We start from the raw sequence: 19,859 nt of genomic DNA on the forward strand, positions 1-19,859 counted from the left end.
ATATATTATGGTGGTGGCTGTGAGGGGGCACTGGCATATTCTTTCAATGGATGTGGAATCTTCTGTCTGCATCCTTGTAAACTAAACTTGCATACTTGCAATTTAACCTCTTTTTGACACGAGTATAACAATAAAAATAGGCTTCAATCTTAACACAAACAGGTTTCTAAGCAGATAGCTGTTATGGAGGTTAAGGAACAGAGCTTGTTCCCAGGTAGCAGGTGTAAGAATCTCTGAATAACTCCCCCTCTGGTACCTTGCTCTTCATTAACAGTCTCAGCAGCAAGACAGTAATCCCTTGGGATCTGCCGGGCACTGCGAGACTGAACAGATAAATCCTGCACTATCTCTCCATACAACTGCTATGGTGATAATTTAAGTGGTAGGAGAGGCAATGCTGTTTGTCAGGCTTTACTGGAGCCGAGATTTTCCCAGCAGATAAGGGTATTAATGCAAGGCAACAGTTGGCTTCAGCAGTCTAAATGGGAACGTAGGATATGTTTGTGATCAGTTCCGTTTAGTGGAGATGTTATTAGTCAGTATTATACTTTAGAAAATAAATAGATGACTCAATTAAGTCATCTTAAAAGTACAAATATTTGTCTTGAAAAAGCATGTTTTCAAACCATTTTAATCTAGAATTGCACTCAGTAGAGCACATACCTCTGCAAAGGCCCAACAGTCACCATTACTATTTCAGCTCCACATTGGTAGTTACAGGTTTCAAGCACTATTTGTTACTATACAATGTCTGAATAAAGCCTACAGCCTTATGAAACCACATTTGAATCCACTCGATTTAAATTCATAAGAAATTTCATAAACTCAAGGTTCACACAAGATTCCTGAAGAAATCAAGAAACATTTTTACACCCCATTTTCAGATGTTAAAGAAAGACAAAAAAATCTGGATCAGAAATTCAACAGGTTCTTCCTGGGGTTATGCCATACAACATTACAACATTTCAGTTCTATGCTTTATGAGTAATGCTGCTAAATAACTAACCAATATAGACAAACCCCAATCTCCTTTGATTAGAAAAGAAGATACTTTTCAGTATTTTTTACTGTTTGACCAATTCTTTGACGTCTATTATTTTATACAATACTGCAGGTTCTGTGTATCTACAACTCAACATGTCAAACATAAAGTATGTTGGGAATGTTTTTATATGAGTCACTTGGTACACTGAGGCCTCTTTTTTTCTCTCCAAAGAAACTGTGAATGTGCCTGTGAGTAATAAAACAGAAAAATGACTTGTTCACTAAACATAGAAACTTATAAACCAAGAGGATCTGTTGTGTGAGAGTGGTCATTTAAATATGGTGCATGGTCATGTGACTTTCCTGAACCACCTGTTAAGTGGGGCTGAAATGTACACATTTATACAGGTATTATTATGGAGCCTTCACCAAAATGTCAAACCAGTACCAATATTAAACAGTGCATCTCCTTACTCTGTCGTCTCAGGGCCCTCTGTCCGTCTTCTCCGCCAAGCAGCGGTGGACGGCTCCACGGACATTACGACTCCGCCCAGAAGACAGAGACCTGGGTTTCACCCTGAAAGGAGAATCCCCAGTCCAGGTGGTTTCGTTGGACCCGCTATGCCCAGCTGCTGTAAGTAAACCTAACCTCCTTATCTTTCACAGAACAGGGCAAGATTACGTTTTCTATAATGTATTCATCTTTTAGTTTCAGTTAATGTCAGTAAGGTATAAACATCATGCTCTCTTGCTGAGACTTGAAATCATCATTAAATATATTATCAAAGTTCTCTGATGCAGTTTAATTGTCTTTTAGCCACTTTATAGTTTAACTATGATTTATTCTCATCTTCATTAACTTATGAACTCATTCAACACAGTTTTCTTTACGTCCAAGCTGTTAACAAACAGGGTTTTTTTGGAGCAGGGGCCCAGCTCAGTACTCTCCACTGCCAAACTTAAACAAAAGCCAGATGCAAAAGTTGTTAAATCTGAACTCTGTGCACCAGCATGAACCAGCAGTGAGTGGAATTTAACAGCTTTAAATGTAAAGCATGTTTGCATAGTGAATATGAAATAAGTTAAAATGATACAATCCTATTTGGTTAGAGAACTGTTGATTAATTAAAGTCAGTCGCCGAACCAAGATTTGGCCTTTTAAGTGTTTGGAGCGCCCCCCCCCCCCCCCCCCTTCATCCACTCTGGCAACTAATTGAATTAAGAATCAGAGAGTATTAACCCAGTCTGACTGCTCATTAAGAGGTGCTGACAATGAGCAGACTCTTATTACGCCCCACAGCCTATACAGAGAAACAGTCAAGTCGTATTGCATAAGCTTAACTAGGTCAGACTCTTTATAACGTTTAATGCTGCATTCAACAGGATTTATTTTACAACCAACTGATTCTCTAGAGTTGCCAATCCGCCTTCGAGCAAACTCAGATTGGGTTTTTGGACTGAAATAGCTGAGGAGGTGTAGATAAGACAGATTTCCCACAGCTATGAAATAATGTTCTCTTGACACACAAACTCTATGAAGTTTTTATTCCCTTCTTTGTTTGGGACTAAACCTCAGTGTTTTCTCTGCTGATCCCCTCCACCGCCAGGGTGTTGAAGGAAAGTAGGTGAACCAGTCTTTCAAACAAACCTTCCACTGTAAACATTTACTCTGCGCTGCCACAACATCAGGACTCCTGACTTTAACCCTCCTCTCTCTATGCCTCTTCTACCTCAATGTCTTTCTCAGGCCGATGGGCTCAAAGAAGGTGACTACATTATTGCCGTGGGCGAGACTGACTGCAAATGGTTCAGTGTGAGTGATGTGATGCGGTTGCTGAAGGACGTGGACGAGGAGGGGATCGACATCCAAGTGGTCAGCATGATGGACAGCAATCCTGCCGTGGTAGGCCACGCCTTATTTTCTTCCTACTCACTGAGAGAAAATAGAAAAGTCATCTCTCAAACAGTGTGATGGCAAATTTGGTGTTAGTATCAGATGACTTGACACAGTGTCAGGTTTCTTCTTGAAGGTAGTGTTTCCTGACTTACTTAGTAGTCCATACGGTTTCTCATGAGAAATAGACCTTTGGATGTGACCTACATGGATGGAATTAAACAGAGAGCATTAAAACTAGTTTATTGATATGATTCTGTGTATGTATTATCAAGTTTTAAAACAGCGACAAACACTGGTTTGGATGAGAGAAGAGAAATGGAGGAGAGAGGAGAAGTGGGATAAGAGAGGGAGATGAAGAGGAAAAAGAGAGATAGAGAGACCCGGAAGAGTTGTTGTATTTATGCACTGTCCTTGGTTGTTTTTAATGACAATAATAACGGGTATATTTATAGATATAATTAATGTTAATACTGATAACAGCAGCAATGATAGCAGGTAATAATAGTTCAATCAGGAGAGACTTTATCTGAAGAAAGAATAATATGTATTGACTTGACAATAAGAAATAAAAGTGATGCTTAGACCCTGTGCGATGCCATCAAGGCTGAAAGAGGGCGTGGCTCCATAGTATAGGACCCCCTGCTAGGGTCTAGACACAGATGATGGTTTATGGGATCAAGAGAATGTTGAGGATCTGATGAGATGAGATGAGATGACTCTGCTAAGCTCGACCAGTGCCCCGGACATGGTGACTAATGGTGACAGGGGGGAAGGGGGGTTCACAGGACAGCAAAGACATGATTGTCTGATTGTGATCATGGCAAAATCTGATTGGATTACCATAAACAATGGACAGTGAGCTGATTAGAAGAGGCAGGGAGAGTGAAAAAGAGAGTGAACTGGTAATAATGATGATAATGATAATAATAAGAAAGATTACTAAATAAACCATTAATTGTCTCTCTCTCTATCTCTCCATCAAGCCTACCAAGAGTGCCACCTTCTCTGGAAACCTGCCCAAGACCTACTCCATGATTTGTCTGGCCTACGACGACGAAGACAAGAACTCCAAAACCCGCAAAGTGACCAAGAAGTCGTCCTTCCTCAGCTGGGGTCTGAAGAACAGGCTAAAGAGCGCCAGCACGCTCAGCCTCCCCACATCAGACAACTCTGGCACGCTGCCCTGGAACAAACCCTGTCCCACCTTCCCCAGCTCCAGCTCCTACAACAACGACAGCGTCCTGTACTGAACCAGCCGCAGACCTTTTGATCGTCTGCAGACATTGTGCAGTATCCATACTGAGCCGTGCATGGCTGCATATAGTGCTGTGCTGTACGCATACTGGACCTGCGATGGTCCAGTGTCAGTGCCCTTTGGTGTTTTCACTGGAACATTGAGCAGCAGTCTGTGTAGAGCTCGCTGTCCTTGTGTGTCAACAATGTGACATTACTGCCAGCTACCTTGGAAAGTGGCTGTGCCCATACTGATGACCTCACCAGTACAGTACCTGAAGTAAACTGGACTGTAAACTAAAACATAATGGAAAATCATTGTGTACCATGCCAGTCTGCGTACAGCACAGTACAAATGCACCGTGGGAAAAAATATAGAATTCCAGGCTATATCTATACAGCTCTTAGACAGGTTTCTAAGTGAACCTCTCATCTCACTGTGTTTTCTGGAAGAAACGCTCCAGACGAATTGAAGGACGAAAACAAAAGTTGCAAGAACACACCCAGAGTCGTTCTCTCTACTCGACTGCAGGGGAGTGATTTAAATGTGGCTTATCCCTTTTTAGTGCCATTGTGTACAGATGTAGCTGGGCACTGAGCAGTCACGTCCTGTGTGTATCCTTAATACAATGTTTCATACTGTACATGCAAAGGCGTTGGTCATTGCCACAATATTTGTTGCAATCAGTGGACACTAATCATTTTTTGGGGGGAAAAATACATATATTTTCTCAATAGATAAATAAATGTAACCTTGTTATAGTATGTTAAACAGTGATTGAGGGAAACAGAATTTGCCGTACAGTTTTTTGTTTTGTCTGTGGAGAATTGATGAATGCAATATTTTATAAGCTGCTAAAAAATGTATATATACATACTTTGATTCCATATTAATGTCACTTTTGTATTTGTGAGACAGCCTTTGAGGATTTTTGTTGCCTGGGACTTGTTGGAAATGGAAATGTTGGCATTTCTGCTTAATGTACCAGTCATGCCACAAACCAAAATGCCTTCACATCCCCATTTTGCCTGTTTATACCTTTACCTGACTATTCTTAACCTCATCAGTGCTGCCCCTGTCTGGTAGTTTGTCCATCGGTAAGACGAGCACAAGCTGTCAGTCAGTAGTAATGTGAATCGTCATGCAGTAAAAAGGTTATTTACCTCCTGAAGGGAAGAATGTGGGCAGACTGATGAAATTCCTGCATTGAACCCAGACAGCTGGTCACCCAACAGTGACTTCGATCAAAGCCCGCAGTCAGGTTTCTATTTGTCTCTACCCGTCTTAATCCTTGTCACATCCGACATTCACCTGACACTTTGCAGTGTTGGACTATGGCTTTATCTACAAAGTAGATTCTTATACACATTTGATAATCAAATTATTTATGTAACGAAAAAAAGTACACACAAAAATATATATTTACCTGTATGATGTAGGTTTCAGAAGTAGTTTATGAATGGTCAAGTTGTGAATTTTTGCACGTTGGATTTCTTGGTTGGTGTCTTTGAGGAATATATTTTACTAGCCTCGCTTAATCCTTTGGTGAACGTATATACTGATACATGTTGTCTTTGTAAAGATATTTTAAAATGTAAATGTTTTTAGACAGTAACACTGAGAAGATGTAACAATCTGTTTACCTTTTAATGGTGTCTGAAGTGCCATTAATACTAAATCATGAAGAAAGTGTCATAATATCAAGAATGTGCAGTAAATGATTCTTATTAGTAAGTGCCAAGTAAACAGCTAACAGAGGTAAGATGTTTTAAACATATCTTTGCTCTCATTTCACAGTGCACGGTGATCTTAAACGCCCTTGGTGTATTTGCAGATGGTTATGCTTCCTGCTCTTCTGAGGTTTCAGATTGCCTTTGCTTCTTATCTGTACTCATAGCAACTGTGGTGTAAATGCGTTGTTGGTAAGTCTTTGTGTTATGTGTGTAAACTGAAACGTCAATAAAATGGGGGCAAAATAAGTTTCTTGGGTTTGCTTTTAATATGCGAGCGGCTCTATGCAGCTCATTGGCTGAAACTGTCGAGCAGGTTGGGAATGACTGGAATGAAGTTTGACCACAGGCCTCAGCGAGCCGTCACTCACTAAGTCAACACTCAGGGGTTTGTTACTGTTTAAAGTCAGCTCTGAGCTCACATGGCATCCTAATCCACTACCATAGAAGCAGAAGAGAAACACCATGTGATACAAATTTTACCCAGCAGGCCTTTCTTCATCCATACCATTCATAGCATCAGACTTTCTACAATGCCCGGTACCTGTGTGGGGTTTAGCTGGAGATGAATCCTCCAAGGGGTAAAGTCTCTGTGGTGTTGAGTTTTATTTTTGCAGGACAATTGAATATTGCAAGAATCATATCTGTTGGCTTTCGGTTACAGGATTCTTATTTCAACCATTCCTCAGGGCAAATGACAGCACTTGATAAAACACACACAGGTTTTTTCAGATGATTTACAGCCAAAAGGGGAAACCCTTTTTTAAGGAGTATATTTTCTCAATCGCCTGCACAGAATAAGTGTGTTTAACTACACAGATTTGTTACGTCAAAATATTTATACATAAAACCAACATTCCAAAGATCTACTGTGATAAATGTGGAGATGTTGAAGAATTGTTAAATCTGGATCTTTAATACAATTAATTTGTCAGATTTGTTTAGTTATTTAAAATAGTTTAAATCTTATTGAAAAAACAAGATAAATATTTGAATGGTCCACAATGTAATGTGTGTAGTGTGTACTTGATATATTACATATCATACTTATTTTACTGTATAGTCCACATAGCGGTATAAATATCACGTTTTATTTATTGAAGAAGGAATGAAAGAAAGAAAGAGTTTATCATTAAATCAAATCAAATCAAAGTTTATTGTCACATGCACCAATGACAGCGTCATTGGATCAGTGAAATTCTTGGGACATGGCAGGCAGCATCTATGCAGGCAGCATCTACACAGTAGACGGGCTTTACAAAAATTTAAAAAAAAGAATTGACATACCATATAACATATAACATATAACATATAACGTATAACATATTAAAATATTAAAATGAGGCAGAAAAATATTAAAATGAAGCAGATGTTTACCGGGTGGAGTGGGGAATATTAGATTAAAACAAAAAAATATGAATATATATGTAGTAAGTACGTAGTAAGTGGGACCTGTAATCTTTTGACCTGGCAGGCAAGGGCTTTACAAAATAAAAATAACATAACATATAACATATAACATAAACATATAACATATAACATATAACATATAACATATAACATATAACATATAACATAGCAAAGCAAAAAGAAGCAGCAGTTTACCAACAGTTGAAGCGGGGGGAACATTAAATAAAATAATATGAATATATGTGTAGAAAGTGTATTTGTATGGAACGATACCGCCGCCTGTTGGTCGCTCCGCCTGTTGTTAAGGGCACGGTTGCTAGGTGAATTAAGTCAGTCCCTGATTGGCTTCCTGCTTCGCTCTCATCCAATCAACGCTCGTGTTGTTTGGACGTGTCTCCAGCTTGTGCAGCGTCTGGATACCGTCACCGTGTCAACACAGCAGCCTGTTGAGTCCAGCTGCTCCTGAAACTTCACATCGCGAGTCCCAGCAGGAGAGACCATGAGAAACATCACAGAGGCTTTCCTGACGCTTCCACACTGAAGGACCACGCGGTGAACTGGTCTCCCTCCGACCTGGGACAGTCACTCAGCTGAAGGAAACGTCCAAGACCTGTTTGACACCATGTTGAAGAAACTTCAGAGGGACAAAGACAAGGCGTTTGTAAGTTCGGAGTCGTTCAGGGAATACATGCAGCTTTTCCTGTGTCTAGTTAGCTAACAGGCTCAGTGTTTATACTTCTGGTGGAGATAACATGAACCGAGCAGACTCAACATTCAAGCTAACGTGTGTTGACATCTTGTGTATGGGATTAGTTTTGTTCACCCATATTAAAACAGTAATGATTAACAGTGATGTATTGCCCAGTGTTTATCTGCTGTCAGTTGCTGAATCAGTTAAAGTGAACATGAATATCTGATACACAGAGTGTTTCCAGCAGAATAAATCCTCAGGCTGACAAACATGTCAATGTGGAGCATATTGTTCAGATCAGACCAGATCAGACCTCTGACTCTGTTATCTTCTTATTTAGCTTTTCCTCAGTTTCAGTGTTTATTCTCATTGTCTGTTCCTTGTAAAGCTCCATTTAACATTGTCATTATTATTAATATTATCAATAGCTTCCCTCCTCAATCATTGCCATAGAACCAACACTCTGTGTGTGTTAGTGTGACAGTATGTCCATGTTACTCTAACCCTCTCCTTCACCTAATCTCTACATGTGTGTTGTGTAGAAGCATATAGCCCCTGGTTTGATCCCTGCTGCCTCTATTGCTCCTAAACCTGCTGTGCCTCGTACCCCACCCCCCCGCAGTCCAGACCCCTCACCTGAGAGACCCAGGTACCTAACGCTCCTCACTAGCTTAACCCCTGTTTTGTTCTTTTGCGTCTCATTGTTTTCTGTAAGACCTGTATTTTTATAATCTCCTGCATGCATCACATCTTACACACTGAACCTTTAAAAATAGAGGGTAGATGAGGGGTACATTTGTGTTGTTGGGTCAATCACACTATACCACATGTTGAATGTGAAACAAGGTTTTTAACTCATCTAACGGAAGTATCAAGATTAGAAAACATAAACAATTTAAATTTGTAATATGGCAAGTCACATTTCTTGTGCTTTTATGATACACATGATAGACAATATATATAGGCAGTTGGCTGAAGTGTCCTTGGGCAAGACACTGAACCCCAAATTTTTCATGATGGCTGTGCCACAGCACGGATTACTTCCGCCCTACCCAAGGATCGGGTCCGGTCTACATCCAGGACATGTTCAAATCTTACACTCCTAACCACTCAACCAAATCATGACTGTGTGCCGTCCTGGCTCCTAAATGGTTGAACGAGCCCCCCATTGACATCAGGACAGCAGAAAGTCTACTCATCCTCTGCCGCAGACTAAAGACACATCTCTTCTGACTACAACTTGGCTAAGAAAAAAAAAAAAAAAGAGTTACACTTATATGGTACTCACATGTGGCACTTTGTAGTTTGGCTTTTTTGAAGCAAATTGTGCTTACTTGATTCTTGTTGTTCTGGGTTTGTACCCTCATGGTTGAATGCACTTATTGTAAGTCGCCCTGGATAAATGCGTCAAGTAAAATTAAAAGTAATGTATGAGTGATGGTAGAGAAAGTTCTGCACAGATACACTGTATGAATGTCTGTTTGAATAAGTGAATGGCAAAACTACACTGTAAGGTTCTTTTAGTTCAAGACTAGAAAACCACTATAAACTACAGAGCATTTACCATTTACACAAATTCACTGTCTCTCCTCATGTGAATTGTGTCTTCTCATCCACAGATCAGCTTTAGCTGCAGCCATCTTGTCTTCTTCGCTCACTGGACAGCCCTGGGCCATCCCTCTTGCCGGACCAAGGACTTTCTCTGAGAGTGACCATTCAGAGTCTTTAATTTCTGAACCACACATTAGCACAGCAATTTACACCAGGTAAACCTCCTCTGAAAATAATATTAGTATTATCACAAGACACTTTTTTATCTGGCTTTTAATTCAGCTTCAGTCTCAATTTTGATTCTGTGAAGGCCTTTCATCATTTACTTTATCTATGTGTTTTTAAAGAATCTTCTCTGTTTTTCTCTTCTACAGAATACATTTTAAACATTGTAGCCTACTTCGTCTGTTTTTGTCCATGCTTGTGTTGCCTCCCTTTGTCATTCTTTGAAAGCACATCGACTCATCATTTAATGTGCTACATGTATATAAATAATTCTGACACAATTAAATTTGACAAGATTTGCATATAAATTATGTTATCTACACAAGAAGGCTTCACGTAAATCTGATATGTTGGTCGGGTGTGCCAGAGCAGAAACTTTGGTCCTGCATATTCAATGTCAGTCTTTCATGGCTTCCTCAATATGAGTTTTGCTGTGAGAAGTACATTTAGAAGACGTTAAAAAGGTTTTATTAGTTTTTCCCTCCAAGAAAAGTGAAATTAAATTTAGATTGGAGCTAATGTTCCTCCATTATTCTTTTTGAGATATTATCTTCTTATCCTCCTCAGGGACAGATGGTCAGAGACAGATTTGCCTGTTAGGCGACACTTGTCCTCCTCTGATCACTCAGACAGGGAGCTGGAAGACAAGGAAGAGGATGAGGATGACAATGAGGAAGAGGATGAGGAGGAGGAGGAGAAGGAGAAGGATGAAGAGGACAGAGAAGACCATATTTACCAAACACTTGATAGAGGGGACACTTGTTCAGTCACAGAACCTGTTTATGCTGTGCCACTAAAACCAAAGGTAGTATTCTATTCAAAGATCTTGTCTTCATGTGAGTTTTGGACTAGAATGATTATTGCTGCAATCTAAGTAGCAAAAATGTTGTTACTGAAGCTGACTAGAAACATTATTTCCACCAATAATAACTGTCTTCTGGCAAAGAGCTTTTTTAAATTCTAAATAGTTAACTTGTAACTGGAGTATTGACTAGCAGCAGAGGAATTGCACTGGACACATGTTAAATCTTCATGATAGACTGGAGGTTCACAAAGCCAATTGTGATACCAGTGTTTCCCACAGGGAGGCACAGTCGTACACAAGATAAACTTGAACTGTCGAAAGCGATCTATGTAGATGTTGCTGTTACTGTGACAGGGTTGTGATGGATTAGTCACTTTAAGGGAAAGTGAGGCAGTTTTCTTATTTATAAAGCACATTTCATACAAAGAGGTAGATTCAACAACTAAGAGGCAAAATTAAAAGAAATCAATGTAAAATTTGAAAGGACACTTTATGAATTCTTATGGATTCATTAGAGTAGAATAAAAGGAGTTAAAGAAATACAAATAGCCAGTGTAAATTTATTTTAGAATAAGTTGATGGAGAAAAGTAATAAAATTAAAGCCCATGAAAATGTTTCAAAGAGAAAAAGAAAAATGTAATAAAGTAATTGATGGGATGGCCTTGTAAAATAGTATCGTTAAAGGCACTTGTGAATAAAAAAGTATTCAATCTGTTTTTAAAAACTGCAATGGACGGAAAATTCCTACGATCATTAGGCATGCAGTTGTTTAAATACTGCAAACTCATAGCCTTCAGTATTGAGATAGAAGTCAATAGTCAGCGTTTACTTCTTCAGTTTTGCTTGTGATTTACTTTTGGCTGCCGTTCCTATTTCTGTGTCATAGACGATTTTACGCTTTTGTCATTAAACTATTAGCTAACCTTTCTCCAATTACTATTCAGCAATCATTTTACAGAGCCTCCCACCTAAGGCTTGGTTCCGGTCTTGTTCCAACCTGCATGCTGCCTGTAATTGTTTCTCATAGTAGTCTCTGACTTCAGTGTATAGCCACACATCTGAAATATACTTCTCTCTGTGTCTGAGATGGTTTCCCTTACCGATTCATCATTAAGTATTTTTGTCATGGTCTATACAGTATATGCCATTTCTTCTTGTTAGGCTTCTGCTCAATATCCCTGTGATTGTATCCCCAAGATACTGCACAGACTTGTGGGAAATTGTTCAGCTCGTGTTCTGGTCCTGCAGACTGCTACCTTGGGTGATTAACCTCTAATGGCCCCAATGGGCTCTATTTTCCTGTTAGTCATCTCTCCAGGTTGTCGCCGGGTCGAGCCGCCCACTGGGTTATTCACAACAACACTCGGTACAAGTTAGTTGAAAACCTTTAATCCACACACAACATGATGTTTCTGTTCCTTGTACCATAATATAAGGTGAGCAGTGGGTGCACAGAATAGCAGTTCATATTTTGGAGTCAGAGCAATGAACAATGTACCAACATGAAAACAAGATCCACAAGAATCATCAGGCTATACTTAATGATATACAAGAAATCAGGACTGTAAACAAAAAATCGCATTTATCAGCTGCCGTGTTTATTATTCAGGATGAGGATGTGAGTGGGCGTGAAGGAATCACTGCACTGCTTAAGTGTTCTATAGTATTCCTTATTAGGACATTGTAGTTATGCCCCTGGCCATTAGACTTATAATTATGGTGTGAAACAAACTGAGCAGCCTTCCTTAGTCATGTATTTCATTCCTTCAGACCAAACCCACCACTGCGACTCAGTCTTGTTGCTTTAATGTGTCCATAAATGTAAAAGATCGAATTGTGCACATCGACAATGGCCATAAATGCAGTAGTCTCTGAAATAGCCTTGCACAAATGGGTTCCTGACAGCAGAGCTTTGGAAATCAGTTTGACAATAGTTACTCACTACCTTTCTGTCTGACTGACTGACTAATTCACTTACTGGCTTTCTCTCTGACTGACTGTCTGACCGTCTGTCCATTTATCTTTGTTCCAGACCAGAACGTCTCAGCCAGCTCAGATGTCTGGCAGACGACTGCCTGCTCCAGGTACTGTCTTCACACCAATGAGAGATGGGTTAACACTATTTTAGGCATATAATATGAACACAGTAGTGATTAACTCATAATGTATTGGTTGTCGTAAAAAAACAAACTTGCATGTTGCACAGCACAATTAAACAACACCATTAGTGATTTCCAACAGGCTATCTTGAATACAATAAATGATGAAAGATCTCAAATATTTTCATCGCATTTGGCTGTTGAATCTCTGCTATTAAAAAGATGGTGTCGAGGCTACCACTGTTGCCTCATGGCCAGAGGGTTCCCAGGTCGAATCCTGGTTTGTGGATATTCTGGCTTCCACAGTCCAGTTCCACAGTCCAAAGACTGACAGTTTGGGTTGGGTTAATTGCAGACTCTAAATTGCAGCCTGTAGGGGTGAATGGTTGTTTGTCTCTGTATGTTGACCCTGTGATGTGGTGGGTGTTGTTGTACCCCACCGCTCCCCCAGTGACACTCAATAGATGTATCCATGTTATATTAAATGTATTGATCAGTTTTCAGCACTAATCCAAAGATAGTTGGAACTCAGTCCATTCAGAAAGCTTCATGAAAGATGGGATATTCGATTTTTAGAAATCTTGTCCATACAGTGAATCGGACAGGCGCAGCTTCTACATACATTACTCCCTTGCCTTTAGCGAATAAATTAGACACAGCTCTGATTCAACCAACACGCTGTTTCTTAACAGCCATAATGTAGTTTTAGCTCATTAGAGCTAAATGGAAATGCTCATTCTGGCTGTTATTACCAGAGCAGGCTTCAGGCTTTCGGTGGTGCCAAATTAAAACATTTAAAAATGTTCCTACCTTGATCAGTGTATGCTACATAGAGGCTGCATGCAACACATTCAAGCAATGGGGAATGTCAGTCAATGCAGTTAATTGTAAAATGTAGTTATATAATCAAGCCCTTACTCCTTATTATTACTCCCTATTTTATTCATTTGATAATTATGATCTTGTGTCACAGATTTCACTGAGGAAACCAGTGTCCAGTCTCCTGAGGCCAGCTGTGATTCCTCTAAGAAGAAAATCAGGAGGAGCTCCTGCAGACAGAAAGAAGATGAACAAGGTGGGTGGAGATTCTAAAACTGCTGTTTTCTTGTAATTTTAACTTAAGTTTTATTGTTCTCATTTAGCTAAATCCTTGATAAAAAGCAACTTGATTAGTGTGTCTCTATATATTGAACATTAAAGAGATGATCCTCGGTTGTTCCTCCCTTCCTCTTGCTGTTTTCTTTCTGAGACAGCAGCAGAAAGAGCTCTCTCCAGTGCACTCACTGATGCTCTCAGTGAATTAAAAAAAAAAAAAGCTGTAAATAAACCCTTTGGTCAATCTGAGAAGTCTGTAAACCGGATCACCTTTTATTCCGTAACGAAAAAATTTCAGCCATTGCCTATGATTACTTTTCATCCACCTCATACTACTGTTGATTGGTAACACTACTGCTCACTGCTGTTGATTGGTCGTGCTGCCCTCTTCCTATATGTCGTCAAAGTGTCATGTCAGATCAGTCACAACAGATCTCTGAGATGAGGTACTTGTAGCATGAAAACTTCACCAAGAAAGGAAATGGTAGAGACTTCAGCACATGAACCTTTCGACAGTGAATTGAATTCTCATGTTTTCCTCTGTTCTTGTGTCCGTATTGTTCTTGTTTAGCTTTCTGCATTTGTGTATGATTTCTGTTTAGAGATTAAAACTTTGTATCACAATTCTAGTGACCAAAATTAACATGGTTATTAAATTGAAGAAGGAAGGCTTTAGCTTGCTCAAGATCTCATGTCAGGCTCAAACACAAAGCGAAGTGGAGCCAGTAGTGGAGACAGTAGATGCTAGCATTTGCTAGCTATGGCAATAGCAGTAGCAGCTCTCCTGCTATTACAGCCCACTGTCCCCATCTATCTCTCCCTCCCCAGTCTGCACATCACAAAGCTCACTTCTGACTTTGTCCACATAGACAAGTAAAATAAATCTGTGGCTTTGCCACTTCTTCTGCACAATTACTCATAGCTGTCTTTGAGAATTGCTAACTCTGGTTGACGCTGGACAGTATCAGTCAAACCACAGCAGCTAAAGTAAATAAGGTTTGAAACGGTACAACAAACTGTCTGGGATTTTACTGATTCCCTATTTCTGTATTACTGTGTCAATAAGCAACCAACAACATACAACACTAATTTATGATATGCCGTTTGTTATTCAGGTTATTACTGTACATGTATTGTATGCTAATAGAGTTGTTAGTTTTAGTAACATAATATAACCTGAGCCATTGTCAAAGTGACAGTCAAATTCATATACTTTATTTAATGTATAACAGCTTGAGAAATGTATTTTACTCCCCAGGATTTAATAACCACGGGAAATACTTGCTTTATTTTTTTTATTGTAGTATTTCACCAAGTAATCCTTAATCTGTACTAAGACTACTTATTTTTCACCTATTGTTTACTCACATTAACTGTTTTCCCTTCATATTCCAGCTGTGCCACCCATCCTAACCACTGACCTCCCCAGCCAAGCCAAAAGCCAAAAACACCCCACCCAGCCATCTCCAGAGCCCAGCAGGGCACACGGTGGGGTGCAGAGCGAGGCAGCACCAGCCCTGCCAAGGGAAGCGAGAGTGTCAGATGAACAAAAGCTAATGGAGAAGAGACTGCTACGCCTGGAACAGCAGATCAGTCACAGCCAAGCTTCCTCAACCCTGAGGTCATCTGCAGGTGGAGTAGAGGAACTCACTGGAATACACACACACACAGAATTGAGAAAGGGAAAGAGGGAGTAACAGAAGCAAATGGATGAAAGGAAATGAGGAAGACAGAGCGGGAGTGACCCAGGGAGTCACAGCAGATAGATGCATATGCGAGGGTGAAAGGAAGGTGCTGGAGATGCAGCTGTCAGAGGATGTGGCTCTGGTCCTTGATCTCTGCCACTTCTCCTTAGCATGATAAGAAGAAGAGGGGGAAGCAGCAATGAAAAGAATCATGAAATTTAAGAAAAGAGAGAGTTTTAAGTGAGTGATTAGGATTTCCAAGTGGCCTGGAGAAAGCAGTATGGAACATTACTGGAGTTTTCTTGCCAGTCACTGCTAGTGATGCATTGATTATGTACTTTATTATACACCAGTTTACTCAGTGGAAGTTCAGTGTTTGCCAGCACACCACACAGTATCTCAGTTAGCCATCAGTTGTTTCCTCCAATAATAATTAGTATGGGTGTTGTGTTTCATGTTGTCCAAGCTCTATGACTTTAACACATCTTGTTTGTGATGTATTAGAATAGGGAGATTCATAACTTATTCTTGTGCCTTACATTTTTATAACATAAAATCATTCTATAATGTATAAAAACGTTTGATAGCCTGAAGTATTGTGCTTCCAGGCAGTCAGGCAGAGCTGCAGAATGCGAGGCAACATGCTCAGGAGCTGGTGGATGAAAATGATGCTCTCAAATTGACAGTTCACCGTTTGAATGTGGAGCTGAGCTGCTACCAAACCCGCTTCAGACCGTTGTCCAAACAGGAGGTATGACAAGAAACAAGCAGATGCCTCTGCTTCTCAGAAGTACCTTGTTCTATATAAGAAGTGGCGTTGTCATGTGAGAACTGGTTGTAGCCCACATGAAACTGTTAAGGGCCAATGCCTTCAGAATGTTGGTAGAAGAGTAGAATAACTGGCCTACCTGTATCTTAGAACCACTACTATCAAGGAATTATACCAGCAAACTCTCCACATCTCAGCCTGTCTCAAGTTGACTTAGTTAAAGTGCAACTTCTTCTATAAGTTTTGGTACAAGTGTCTCTCCCTGACAATTCGGGTAAAATGCCTTTAGAACACAGTACCACTTGCACAGGCGGTGCAAGCGGAGAGGATGGAGGGGCGTGCCCAGACTATGTGGTGGTTTAGATTGGAAAATGAATGCGGCTCCCAAGATTCCCACCACAATTATGACATATATAAATGTCATGATGTAGAGACATCCCAAATGGTTGATTCTATGTAAGCATTGATCCTGAAAGGACCAAGACGGTTTGGGACCTGGGTGACCTTGTTCAAACCGTAAATGTAGATTTTTCATATATATGGTAATAAATTGAATAATGTATTTCATTAAAAAACTTCATGAAATTTAGTTTACAACTGAAAAAGCAGTTAAGTCTGCAGTATCTCTTTAAATTAAACCATTTCTTCATTTCAGTATCAGAAAAATATTGTATCTGTTTAATCCTGTCGTGTAGTCCATTCATCACTTCTCCTCGTCATCTAAATCAATTAAACCAAATCTATTATCACTTTATTTCACATTTTTAGCACTAAAACCATTTCTTGTAACCAGGCCTTTAAGATGGAAATCTGCCTTTGAACCAGGTTCCTTCTAAGCAAAACTCTCTGTCTGTCCCTCCGTCTGATTTGTTGGACTAAAGGAGTTTCTTGTTTCTGTCTGTCCATTCTGGAATGTGTGTGTGCGCTACACTGCAGAAGATTATATTCATGGCTACCTCATGCTGTGCCTTCACACCGGGAGATCTCATGCGCCCATCGTTACCAGTTTGCTTCATTTGTAGCTGGATGTCCATGGAACCCCTCATTAATGACAGCTCAAATGTGACCGGTGGAGGTAAAAGATGAAGGGATAAAACGAGGGCATAGTTTCGCTGTAAAATATAACAATAGCGAGAGAAGGAAGAGAATTGTTAAATTAGCTTACAGTGTGTGCTTCCGTATAGGCCTTATAGAGGCACATTTATTAGCACATTTATTCTCTTGTTATAAAACCATAATGCCCTTTGCTATAGAAAATTGGGGTATAGATTCCCTGTGAATTTTCTCTAACACCTAACATACATTGTTTCTGGTCTTGGTTTGGTATATGGTATATGGTATATATAGTATGTACTCTACGAGACTTAAAGCTAGGTCTGGTTATTCTAGAAAAGCTAGCAAGAGCAGGCTATACTAAAATGCAAACGACCGTCTTTAAAGCGTCGCCCTGAAAACACGTGAACGTGCACTGACAATCATCTCTGCTTTAGCTGTGTTTGTCACTCATTCTGAAGGCAATGATTGGTTGTCTTTATTACAGTTCTACAGTTCACCAGATTTTTTTTATTTTTTATTTATTGATGGCTATCAGGTCATGATGAGGATTTCCACAGATAAAACAAAGTAATTCAGAAACAAATCACTAACCTACCATTTTAATCCTCTTGTTCTTTCAGTGTTATATTAACTTTGTAGTTGTATGAACGACACTATTTAAAGCTAAACCAAAGAAATAGGGCTGCCTGATTTTCCAACAATCAAGGCAATAGTCTCACAAGGTTGAACACTTGACGTTTCTCCACTCATCTGTAGTCCCTCCTCAGCTGCCTCGAACAGGTGGGCCCACTTATATGTTATGGGGATTTGCATGGTACAAAGACGACTAACAGCCTCAGCTCTGATCGTTACATTGCTGTTTACGATGTATAGTCCAAAATGCTTCCACTTGTATCTTCGATCCTCTGGTGTCATGATTGTCTGCTCAGGACGCCTTTGCTAGATCATGCCCTCCATTTTAGTAGCATAACACTGGAACATTACTTGCTTAATTGACTGATAGTTCAAGAGGGCATGCAACAGGTCAAGTTTACAGTGATCGCCCTCTGCTGGATCAGGAGAAAAACTGCTTCGGTTGGTCCCTTCTACACTCTATAATCTGAATTTGAGTTGGTCATTACACTTCAATACAAACTTTTCATCCCATATTCGAAAGCAGGTTGGAATTTTAAATATAAATTGTCAGCCCTATACAGTGTAATTAATTTTTTTTTTTCTTTCTCTGTCTTTCTTTTTTCTCATTCAGAGCTCCAAAATCAGTGGCTTACCAAAAACAGGCTCTCCGCCTCCCTGGCTGGTCAGTATCTGTATTGTAGTATTATTACATTAACATGGCAGCACAGTCATATAACTGTGTAGTTGGTTAATAGTCACATTAGGCGTATCAATTGATAGCTAGTTCAGGCAAGTACTTTTTGAAATGTTGGATGATATAGTGTCCATTAAGTTAAAACAGATGGGAAGCCAATAAATGCAAGTATGTGATTTCAAGGCTTTATCACTCCAATGACCAAATCATAATAGCTGGTTGTTTACTATCCATCTACAATGACTGGAAACCTGCTGAACAGATAAATAAAGCCAATTTGGACTTGGTATGGTTAAGATTTAGACAACTATTTTATTCCTGCCATAATCCTTTATACAATAGATTAATGATTTATCCCTTTCATGTTGTAGATCATTTATGCTATGTGTTTTTGTCTCTTTTGTGTAGCTCGATATGAAGTATTTGTCTCCCCTACTGCTGGCATACGAAGACAGGATGAATGAGAAAGATGAACTTCTGCAAACCACAGAGGTAAAGTGACTGATTGTATGCATTCATGTGAGTTTCTACTTAATACCACCTCAGTCATCTGTCACATTAGCTTTCATGAGCATGTTAAAATGGCTGTGATATTAGAGACATGAGCAGCAAACAGTTAATCAACATTTGCTGTCTTCGATATACACAGCCCATGGGATCGAAACTGGCAATTCACTTGGTGGGGAACATGAGCGATTATAATTCAAGTGCTGGTATGTTTCTGAAAGCTATTTTTAGCTGATTTTGACTGTGACTCACAGTCAGAGTCTGAAAGGTTAGGTAAAGATCCCTGTAATCAGACAATGAAAGCGAACCTTAAGCATTTATATGTATTTCTTATGATAATCATTTTACTGATGAATAATGCTTTTCCTGGAAAATAAAGGCTGTGTTATTGCCTCCACACAGGAGGTCATGTTTTGGTTTTGTCTGTCTGTCTGTGAGTTAGTAGTAGTAGTGCATAGTAGATTAAGCAAAAACTACTGGACAAATACCCCAAAACTTGTTGGAAGGATGTGGTATGGGTTAGGAAAGAACCCTTTAGATTTTGGTGCAGATCCCATTAATGGTAGGACAATTTTATTTCCCTTTCTCTGCAGCATTTCCCTCAGAATGTATTAAATCTATTGCGGTAGTGGAGAGTGCACGTACATGAACTCATGCCCGAAGACAAGTTTTTGGTGAAAGAGACAACTGCAACACATGACCCCTGGGGGTACATGCACAGCTGTCACTAAAACTATAAGGTCTGCGTGGACAGTAAAAACTTAATGGATGTGTGCGTGAGCGAGCATGTGGCAAATAGTGCTGTAAATAG

The 19,859-nt window shown here is 39.7% G+C and overlaps 2 protein-coding genes across 3 annotated transcripts in view; both read left to right on the plus strand.

Moving 5' to 3' along the window:
* The window catches only part of rhpn2 (rhophilin, Rho GTPase binding protein 2), a 30,473-nt gene extending 24,379 nt beyond the window's left edge, over nt 1-6,094 (plus strand). For both annotated transcript variants that reach the window (XM_061068129.1, XM_061068130.1), the window contains exons 13-15: nt 1,472-1,618; nt 2,732-2,887; nt 3,865-6,094. In XM_061068129.1, coding sequence (XP_060924112.1) covers nt 1,472-1,618; nt 2,732-2,887; nt 3,865-4,131 — 570 coding nt within the window. In that variant the 3' untranslated portion in view covers nt 4,132-6,094. The remainder of the gene's footprint in view (nt 1-1,471; nt 1,619-2,731; nt 2,888-3,864) is intronic.
* Nucleotides 6,095-7,702: 1,608 nt separating this feature from the next.
* Nucleotides 7,703-19,859, plus strand: part of cep89 (centrosomal protein 89) — a 56,067-nt gene continuing 43,910 nt past the window's right edge. Inside the window, exons 1-10 of the mRNA XM_061068712.1 lie at nt 7,703-7,916; nt 8,489-8,595; nt 9,566-9,712; nt 10,290-10,527; nt 12,561-12,612; nt 13,601-13,702; nt 15,118-15,354; nt 16,016-16,158; nt 18,479-18,529; nt 18,950-19,033. Coding sequence (XP_060924695.1) covers nt 7,878-7,916; nt 8,489-8,595; nt 9,566-9,712; nt 10,290-10,527; nt 12,561-12,612; nt 13,601-13,702; nt 15,118-15,354; nt 16,016-16,158; nt 18,479-18,529; nt 18,950-19,033 — 1,200 coding nt within the window. The 5' untranslated portion in view covers nt 7,703-7,877. The remainder of the gene's footprint in view (nt 7,917-8,488; nt 8,596-9,565; nt 9,713-10,289; nt 10,528-12,560; nt 12,613-13,600; nt 13,703-15,117; nt 15,355-16,015; nt 16,159-18,478; nt 18,530-18,949; nt 19,034-19,859) is intronic.

This window comes from Limanda limanda, chromosome 3 (assembly GCF_963576545.1).
Source record: "Limanda limanda chromosome 3, fLimLim1.1, whole genome shotgun sequence".
NCBI classification, from domain to species: domain Eukaryota; kingdom Metazoa; phylum Chordata; class Actinopteri; order Pleuronectiformes; family Pleuronectidae; genus Limanda; species Limanda limanda.